The 10741-nt window shown below is 42.4% G+C and overlaps 1 protein-coding gene across 1 annotated transcript; it reads left to right on the top strand.

Annotated features, from left to right (window-relative positions):
* The first annotated feature begins 6413 nt into the window (after nucleotides 1-6413).
* On the top strand, nucleotides 6414-10538 carry LOC147463283 (uncharacterized). Its single transcript, XM_086496083.1, is given in 3 exon segments — nucleotides 6414-6595; nucleotides 10027-10354; nucleotides 10356-10538. Coding segments are annotated over 3 exon segments (693 nt in total).
* Nucleotides 10539-10741: the final 203 nt, after the last annotated feature.

Genomic DNA, 10741 nt, shown 5'->3' on the forward strand with positions numbered 1-10741 from the left:
TTTTCGTTTCAAGGTCCACCACGTGTTCAACCTTGAAAGCCTCAAGGGATACTTGGACATTGGAAAGCATAGTCCTATAGTAGTTGATAGGTGGCATGGGTATTACAACTAGGTCCACCACTTGTCCAACCTATGCTCTAATATAGCAAGGATGCTTTGGTTTCGAGATCCACCATAATTTCCAACCTTGCTTCCATTAATATAGCAAGGAGGATTTGGTCTCAAGGTTCGCCACTTGTCCAACCTATGCAAACCTTTTCCATGTTGTAGCATGATTTTTTGTTTGAAGAGTATTTTTCTATAACTATGGATTTAACAATGTAATCTTTTTCACTTACAGGATGGACTTTGAATCTGGGGAGAAAGTACATATGATACTTGACAATGAAATTGTTGGTATTGGCTGTGTGTGTAGAATAGATCCAGATTCCACTTGTGGTGGTACAAAGATAGGGCAAGGAAATGTCTCCATACTAGTGGAGGAATGCTTGAAGGATGTGGTCCTACCTTTTCCTACAATGGATACTTCATCTCTCCAAGGCTCATTATGGAGTGATGTTCGATGGTCAAACCTTCTTTTGCAATCTTTTGTATTAAATGGGAACTTAATTGATCCACAGGAAAGCTACAATGGTGATGAAGAACATGATCATTATGATCCTCTAGTTACAGATGCAATACCTATGACAAGCCCAGAATTTGAAGCAATGATTCGAGAGTCTTGGAGAAATCAGAGGGTCCTTTTAAAAGATGACACAATGATGCAAACCATGAATGAAGGGACAATCTTATATGTATTTCCACTTGATTATGTCAACTTTCAGGAACTTGGTCCTGATTGTGTGGGTGTGGGTATTGAAAGAGAAAATGCAAGCATTGATGATGTGGTTGAAGTGGGTAGCATCACTTTGCTAAAGTGGCCCATCAAGCAGACAACAATGTTGAATGGGAGCCCATTACAACGATTTGTTCCTGTTGATGGCATGCATGCTACATATGAGGATGTATCCAACGATGACAATGTTGGAAAAAAACTTGATGGGAGTAATGTTGTCCAGTTGTCAAGGAAGAGACGATACACTTTCATGAACAGGACTCAAAAATCAAAAGCAGCACCAGCTTCGACTTTTTACCTTTCAAACAAATCAATTCAAAGGGTATCATGCATTGATTGTTGTGCACAAAAATGTTGCTAGTTTGCAGATCGTGATATGGTGACAAGGTTACGACAACAGTTTTGGGGAGAGTCTCAAAAATCACGCACTAATTATGTTTATGATGTTCTTTCTATATGTTATCAGAAAGATGAGAAGTCACGATACCAATTCAAGCTAAATGGCTCTATTGTTTGTTGTAGAGCGAGCTACATGGAATACCAAAGACATCATTTTATCGATACAAGGAGAACTTTGAAAATGGTGTGCGCCAATATCTACATGGGAACACATGTACATTGAGAAGGGGACTTCAACATACTAGTTTAGCAAGAGCACTACTAAATGAGTTTGTGGAAAAAAACTCTGAGAAGATGCCACATAGAAGTAGAACACTGCTAGATGGCTCAAGAGAGACTCAATTGGTGATTCCATCAACATACAAACAAGTGGTTATTTTATGTGAAATCAACAAGACACTTGACCAAATGGGCTAAGAGAAGAAGCTATCCCAATCTTCTTTTGGTAGAATTTGGAACAAAGAGTACCCACATGTCACTTTAACAAAGACGAGTGAGTTCTCTAAGTGCAATATTTGTAGCTCAATCAAGGCAAGGTTAGAAGCTAAACCTTCTCTTGAAGAGAGAGCTCTTCTCTTGAGGGAGAGAGAAGTTCACATGGCACAACAAAAGAGTTGCAGAAGCCTATATTATGCATGGCGCACGTATTCAGAAACTCAACCACAAAAATATGTATGCATAATCCATGATAAGATGGATCAAAAGAAGACTGCCATTCCTAGATTACGCATTGTTCCCAAGGGTGTGGATTCAGGATATAATCTGCAGGTGGCATTGATTGGCATGATCACTCATGGACATGGAGAAGGTCATTACGGACACTTTGTCTTGAATGGTTTGTGGCCAGCTGATCCAAATCTTACAATTGGCTCAATTGCTAATTGTTTACATAACCTAGAGAGGATAGATAAGCATCCTCTTGGTGATCTAGTAACAAATGGACTTCCAAGGAGCAATATTTCACTACTACATGCTTTGAACTCAAGGGATGCTTTGGACTACCATAACTTGAGTGATGGAAAAGAGCCCATTGTGCAGTCGTATGAAATTGCAGAAGAGGAATTGGGGTCAACATTTCACAGATTGCCAGAGAACTTGTTGCTACAATTGGATAATTGTGCAGGGGAAAACAAAAATCGATACTTATTTGCCTATTTGTCAATGCTTGTTGCAAGGGGTGTTTTCAAAACCATCCAGCTGGGATTTTTAATGGTTGGGCATACACATGAGGACATAAACGCCATGTTTAGTAGGTTTTCAGAGAAGCTGAGAGTTACACAAACCTATACTTTGCCACATTTGATGGATACATTACGAAACAGCTCATCTTCATCTCCAGCTCCATTTTTTCTCACAAAGATCCCCGATTTCAAGCAATATTGTGATGGCTATCTTTGTGATGGACAAGACATACTTGTTGGACATTCCAAAACGCTTCAGTTCAGGTTCTTTATGTAGGATGAGACACCAATGATGCAATATAAGGCACATGTAGGGGTATCTAGTTGGAGTGGAAGTATTCGCCTTTGGAAAACAGACACAAAAGTCAAGCCAATGTTACCACATGGAGATCCACCTCTAGTACAAATGGCGGAGTATGTCAAGGCCCACGAAGAAGTCATTTTGGGGATAAAGAGCTATATAAAATTTTGGAAAAATTTAGGGAATGGTTCAAGTATTCCGCGATATTATAGACCCGTGATAGATTATTGGAGTAAGGTAATTGAAGAGATTGGAAAAGCAATCATATCAGAGGGAGTCTTGTATGAAATGTTTTGGCCAAAAACTCAAGAATATTCTCACCTACAAAGCACTACAATGAATTTGCAACAAGGAGCAAAAAGATTCCTAGGCCTTGAAGAGTTGAACGATCATTTTTGTGGGCCTCAACGAGATAGGCCAAGGGAAGAGTTTGACCCTATGTCTGATGTGCACCAAGGTGAATTTCTTATGCTTGTTCCGAGTGAAATCTATCCAGTGTGGCTTGCAATGGCTTTATCTGACATTGATAATGAGCCTACATCACCAAACTACAGAAAACTCTTGATTCAATATTGGGCACCTTGCGCGAGAAAAAGTGGGATGACAGATACTCAAGCTTACAGCAATTGTTGGAAGGGTTATTGGGCTGTCAACTATAAGGACCCACAAGTGTGGGAAACTGTAGATGCAATTGTTTGGTCCTGGAGACCCAACAAAGAAGGACCATTTTCTAGAATAAAGATTCTAGAAAGGCATGCTCTAAAATCCAAAGAAGTCCTCCCTCGTGCACATCAACCACACTTGGATCAAAGTTCAGATATGGTATCAAATGTGGAGCTTCTATTGTGACTATACTAGTCAGTTTGTAAACAAAATCTTTTTTGTATCTTCCTTTGTTTTATGTAATTTATAGTTATTATTCAAATCCATGTGTTGTACATCCTCTTGACTTTTGGTGTTTATCAACACCACAATCCTATGAGATTTTCACTTTATTTACTAACCACACACCTCAATTTTTCCCACTTTAAGTGGAAAATTCCCAAATTACATGAATTTAGTCGATTTGGAGATTCCCATAATGTGAGATTTTTACCAAAATACGTAATATGGTCTTACTATCCATGAGTGTCATGAACGTAGCGAGAGCATTGGTTAACCCAAAGTGCATCACCAAAAACTCATAATGTCCAAACCTTGTTCGGAACGCTGTTTTGGGTATATCCGCACGCCTGATGTGTACTTGATGATACCTAGATCTTAAATCAATCTTTGAAAATATACGAGCGTGGGTGAGCTTATCAAATAGCTCATCCACTCGTGGCAATGAGTACTTGTTCTTAACAGTAACCGCATTTAATCCACGGTAATCTACGCACATGCGCATACTACCGTCCTTTTTCTTCACCAAGAGAATGGGAGAGGCCCATGGTGAAGAACTTGGTTGAGTAAAACCTCTATTGATATAGTCAGCAAGATGACCTTCCACTTCAGCAGCCTCAGAATGACTCATTCTGTAAGGCGGTTTACTCACTGGCTTACTGCCTACAACCATGTCTATGCCATGTTGCAAAGAACGTGTCGGAGGTAGCCCTGGTGGTAAATCATCTGGGAACACATCCTTGAATTCCCTTAAAAGTTCCTTTAATTCATTAGCAACATTTGCTTGTTTTGAATTAGTAGGCATAGCTGGAAGAGGAGAGAGAGAAGAATGCGGCGTTGAGGAAGTTTTATTCAAAAAATTATCATCATTAAAAACATCATCCACATTGGAAATAAAATGGCACAGTGAGTAACACAAAAAGAGTTCTTCTATTGCATCATCAAAAGCGAGCTTCATAAGCTCAGCTGTACAAATAAGTGGTGAGGAAGGTACATCCTTCTCCCCCAATAGCAGCACGTGCACACCATTGGATTCGAACATTAGACTATTATGCTCATAGCTACGTCTAAGGGATGATCTTGAACTATGCAACCATTCACGACTAAGAACCACATCCGCCCTCTCCATATTCATGACTTGGAAATCCAAAGAGGTACGGTATCCTTGAATTTTTAGAGGTACATCTTTAACCTGAGTTTCCCATATCTCAGCATCATGGCCGTTAATCATGGCTACCTTGTAGTGATGGGAACTCGCGGTTTGGGGCAATTTGAGTCGTTTCACCAATTTATAATTGATGAAACTGTGCGAAGCACCATCGTCTACCAAGATCCGCACCCTGTGCCCTTGAATAGAGCCATGCATACGCACCAACTCATGTGGTCCGAAAGTCTGCTGCCACATGGAGGCCGTGATACAACACTCATGCACCGCCTCGGTGTGTGTTACTTCCACATTAGCAAACTAGGAAGAGGATTCAAGAGGTAAAAGCTGAACCATGTGCACTGCTTTTTCCTTCCCCTTGTCTTGAGTAGCAGATTTCCCCTTGGGACAATCCTTTTTGCTATGTCTAGTTCCCAAACATTTAAAGCACAACTTTTATTTTTTGGCTTTCTCAAACTCTTCCGTTGAGAAAGGACGTCGAGACCCCTTGGGCTTTTTGGAGGTCTCTGATGCAGCAGAGGCAATTTTTCTTTTATGATGCACATGCTGTGGACGTGTTGAAACAAGTGTAGTGCCATGCACATGCAAACTATGCAATGCCCGATCATCGGGATCATCATGGATGTGAGCTTGCACTATTGCATCCTCAAGTGTTTGTGGATCCTGGGTTTTATCGTGCTTCTTAAGCTCGGGAGTTAATCCACGGATGAACCCACGTACCTCCTAAAAGGTATCCATCCCTTCCAGCTTGAGGATCACATCCCGATAATGGGAAATATATTCCAATAATGTTTTATGCTGGCGCATAGAACATTCATCCCAGGCGGTCCAATTTCTATCCTTCTCATTGGTAGGTATAAATTCCTTCCTGAAGACAGTCTCAAAAACCGCCCAAGTCTGTGGTAGCATGCCCTTCTCCTGGAGAGACATCCACCATTTGTAGGCATTGCTGTCCAAAGTCAGACTTGTCTGCAGCGCCTTGGCTGCATCCGGGGTACGTCTAAGGTCATGAATACCATTCCACTTACTGAGAAAAATATTCACGGTGTCCTTGTTTCGCTCACTCTCTTCTCCCCGAGAAATTGGTGGCTTTGTATTTTTCAACAAATCATCCACCTCTTTTTGGGTCAGAGAGTGTAGCGGTCCCGGAGGAGGGCCTTGCTCAACAGCTGGCCCTTGGCCTGGTGTGGAGCCGTGCTCCTGATTTTGCTGACTAGCAGGGCCCATGGCCTGCTACCGCATATGCAACTTAATCAAATCGAATAATGCTGTGACATTTTGATTTAATTGTGCAAAATTCGTTTCAAGCACAGTCATGCGTGTTTGCAATGCACAAAAATCTTGCATGTCCAGCAACTCATACGCATCGTCTATCGCTGTTGTGGCACGATTACTCTCCGTGAGAGGAACCGTCCGCGTGGCATCGGCAGACAAAACGGGTGCGGACTGCTCGAAATCAAATGCATGATGCATATCTATGTCCGAATCCATGCTGTGGACGAGCTGTGCGAGAAAAGATAGGAGAATACCTGAATTCCAACGAGCTCGTAGCAGGTTGCGATAATTAACCGTATAATTACGACTTTGATTGGAAAAAAAGCTGAATTTGAAAGCGAACGTCAATCCAAAACGAAGAGTAGCTTGAAAATAATGAGCAAGTCTGCAGCCGATGATGCTATTGAAAGCATCGATCAAGTTGGAGTTGCCAACGAGCGGGTTTGCATCTTATGCACTAGGCCAGAGGAACTTGAAATTTTCCGACAAATGGTGCAGCCGATGAGAAGCTTGAGAACACGAATCAAAGTACCTTCACCACCGAGTTGGCTTGCATCGTATGCAAGAAGCCAAAACCGGGAAATGTGTAACCAATCTTTGGCTATTCGAAACTGGAGAATCCGAGTTTCAACAGATGCGGACTGTAAAATATGCAGTAATCCACAGCCTTTGTGTGTTGTGTGTGCCCACCGATTCGGAGAAGAATGCCGTAGATCAACGGAATCGAAAGCGCGCAGGGTACGGCCCTTGTTCAAAACCCACGAGGGTTTGCTAGGTGTAAACAGCCAACCCTTAAGGGTTTTTGTAAAAAAAATAAATTGAGAAGCTCTGTTGCAGACGACGGCCGACTGCGCAGGGCTTCTCGGAGAGCTACCTCGCGATGGCGAGGTCCGCTGAGGACGGCAAGAAACGAATTTTGCTGCTCTTCCCCTTGCGCTCCCATTGAGCCCAACGCCAGACGATTTGGTACAGGTCGTCAGATGCCTTTGTCCCCGACTAGGGGTTCTTGCACAGGCGCGGGCTTCAGCCTCTCCGTCCTCCTCCCTTTTTTGGTTGTGCATGCAACATGCAGAAAAAGCAAAAATGTGCCCCAGTTCTAAAGATATCCTGAAGCTCTGATACCAATCTAAAACCAAAGGACTGCCAGGTCCCGGTCCATCTGCCCAACCTCCCTTTAATAGGTTCCTAGCCACTTTTGGACCCCTTCCCACTGGCACCCGGCCCTTGGCCGAGTCGGTGACCCCTTGGTTGGCCCTTGGCCTGACACGTAAGGTGAATGATTTTCCTCTCTTAATTATGTTATATTTATGTTCTTTTGATTATTCCCTGCTCTAAGTTGGGTATGCTATTTCTTTTTTTTTTTGCTAGATTGGTAGCCGCATGGAGAGCACAATTCAAATTGAAAAGGCGTGGACGACGGAAGAGAAATTGATTTTATCATTAGAGTAGTTATGTTTTGTACTTAAATTTCTTATAATATCACAATTGTAAGTTCAAGCAGATGGTTGTATCAAATTTTGGCAATGCACATTATCTTAAAGTCGTAGTGATGTGTTTTTAGAGTTAAATGATTGTAATTTAGTTTGTAAGCTTTTTATAACTCCTTGTTATTTGTGTTACTTTATGAAAATTGTTTAATATTTTAATTATTGTTATTTATTTTTTTTAGGGGGGGGGAGGGGGAGGGGGGGGCGCGTGCTATATAAAGCCTCATAAACCTTACCATTTTCACACTCTTTGCCTGTTCACACTCTCCTTTGAGCTCGAGCACTCTTTGCATTCCTACCTTAAGAGCTAGCATTATGGAATCCTCCTCCACCCCTCCCGAAGCCATGGCGTTACAACGCTTCCAAGCGTTTTTACAAACAACCGAGTGGCAAGATCGTGACGATCTTTACAATTTATTCACCCAATTCCCTGATGCGAATGCAACTATTCACCTAAACAGCCAATCTTTTCAGCCTATCTTGGAATTTTTTGAATTTTACATCGACAAGTATGCTGTATCAATTTTTGGACAAGGGGAATTGTGGATTCAATGCGATTTGCTTCGCTACATACACAAAGGCGATCGGCCTTTCACCTAGCGACTTCAACGATTTTGTGTAATTGCGGGTGAGGCAGGTCAGTACATTGAAGATTCACGTTTGAAAAAGAAGAAGGTCGGCACCCAGTTTCTAAGTCGCTTGGCGACTTTTGTGTTTCTTCTTGCGGAGGAGCTTGAAAGATCTGAGGTGAGTTTGCCTCATTTGCGCCTTGGGGGTGTCGTCAAGGACACAAAGGAGCCCATTACAGCGCCCTAGGATGCAAGCAAAGCGGGCAATATTCTTGCCCTAACCTACCCAGGCGGCGTCATGGATGCCGCCAAATCCATGGGTGATGAGGGTGCAGAAGCATCCTTTAAGCCCGCTGCAAATGCGCCGGAGGAGACATTAACTCCGGAGGTTTTTTTTGAACACCTCTCCCCAATTGTAATAAATGGGGAGGAATATTTGTTTTTACATGATCTTGAAAAGACTTTTGAAATCCGCATGGATGAGTGTTTGTCCATCCTCTGTGCCATTGTAGAGTCCTCTGCCATTGACCCCTCTTTCGATCCTTTGGATTGAAGCCTCCTTCCCCTTGGAGAGAGTGTGGTAGATACAGTGGAGTTGGCAATGGTGGCGGTGACAGATGCACCGCACTCATCTGTGTCGGAGGATGAGTTTACAGCTACACGCGCATTGCTTGAAGCCCAACGCACTCCTATGCCTGTTCATATAGATGAACTTGAGAGTGTCGCTATGGCTCCCAATTCATCTATTTCTCTTGACAGCCAAGGCATAAATGATGAGGACGACGAAAAACAAGAGGTATTTATTAATTTTTGTTTTGTGATTACGTTAATTTTCATTGTTGCATTCTGAAATCTTACTTACCTATTGATTTCTTTGTAGAATGTTGTGGAGATGGATGAGCATGTAGGTCGGGGAGGAGATGGTAGGCGCCAAGCTTTTGGATGGGAGTCGTCTCTTGCGCATTACCTTGGCAAGCTCCCCCAGGACGGCTTTGCGATAATCCACAAGGAGTACAATCCTTGTGGTCAATTTTGGGTGTCAATGATGAAAGCAATGAGCCGCATCCTATGCCTGTCAACCATATCTCAAGCCTCCCAAGTTATATATCTTGTAAAAAAATCTCTGTCTAGTGCTGCATTTGCAACACACATTCGTGGTCTTGTGCTTTGTAACATGGCCTTAAGCCAAGCTGTAGGTCTAAGCAATGTGGAACAAATTTCTTGGGATGTGCTGCACAAACAGCTTCCCTGCTCCCAAGAGTGCCGAGAAAACATTGCTCACCATATCTTAGATGGCTCAAGCACTCAATAGCTCCATAAATCTTGTAATTAACTCCTTCAAATATGTAATGAGATATATCACATCTTTGTACTTTGTTATTTCAAAATTCGAACGGAAATTGATTTTAACTGGTACTTTCCAACTTTTGTATTGAGTTTATGGTATGATAGACAGTATGTGATTGGTTCTACCTTGTGATACGATTGTGCAATTCTCTGAACCAAAATATAGAGTTTTTTTCATATAAATAACATCAAAAAAAGCATAATATCATAAAATTCTTATAATTCTAGTCTAAAAAAGGTTTAAAAAGGCTGTCTAGAGGCCTGCCGCAGAGGCGCACGAGAAGGCAAAAGTAACTTTTACTTTTTCCTTCTCGCGCACCTCTGCGGCGGCAGGCCTCTAGACAGCCTTTTTAAACCTTTTCTAGACTAGAATTATAAGAATTTTATGCCTTTTTTGGTTATTCAATCAGCCACACTTGGTTGACAGCTCTTCTATCCAAATCTCTCTCTCTCTCTCTCTCTCTCTCTCTCTCTCTCTCTCTCTCTCTCTCTCTCTCTCTCTCTCTCTCTCTCTCTCTCTCTCTCTCTTTCTACGACCGTCACAAAGGAGGTCAAAACTCAAATACAAGAGGTAATCTCTCACAGGCTCGAAGATCTCGTGGCCTCCACATTACGTGAACAGCAACGGCAAGAGGAAATCGCCCTCAATGTTCGCATTGGAGGGCTCCCAAGCGATTGGAAAGGGGAGGGAGACCTCAGTCACGAGTCATTTGCCCGCGTCCAATCCCCAATCCCCATGGTACAGTGTGATCCGGCAACCCTCACTTCTCTTACACATGAACCTCGCACCAATCATGCAATCTACACCTTCAAAACCAAGGCGGACCGAATCAAATTTCTTGAGCAATCAAGGCTTCTCAAGGACACCAAAATATGGTTTGCAAAAGATCTTACACCTGCACAACTCAAGCAAAAGAAAGTAGAACTACAAAAGGTGCGAGAAGCGCGCGCAGCAGGGAAATGGGCAGTCTACCGAAGAGGTAAAGCCATTATTCAAGAGTTTCGCACTCCCAAACTCGCTCCCTTCACACCCCTTTCTACATAGTTTTTATTCATCTTATTATCTCTCACCTTCTTTTTGGACCCTCAGTCCTTAACTGAGATGTATCCCCAAAACCCCCCACGTTTGTAATGTTTTTCTTTGGGTCCCATAGGTCATATTTGACCTCTGTGGACGATAATACAATCTATCTCTCTCTCTCTCTCTGTCTACTTAGTTTCACTTATATCACTTAAAACACAAATGTACACGACTCGTTATATTTGAAAAAGCCACGAATCGTTATATTTCAAAAAGATA

This window comes from Adiantum capillus-veneris, chromosome 2 (genome assembly GCF_014529385.1).
Source record: "Adiantum capillus-veneris isolate H3 chromosome 2, ASM1452938v2, whole genome shotgun sequence".
Lineage (NCBI taxonomy): Eukaryota > Viridiplantae > Streptophyta > Polypodiopsida > Polypodiales > Pteridaceae > Adiantum > Adiantum capillus-veneris.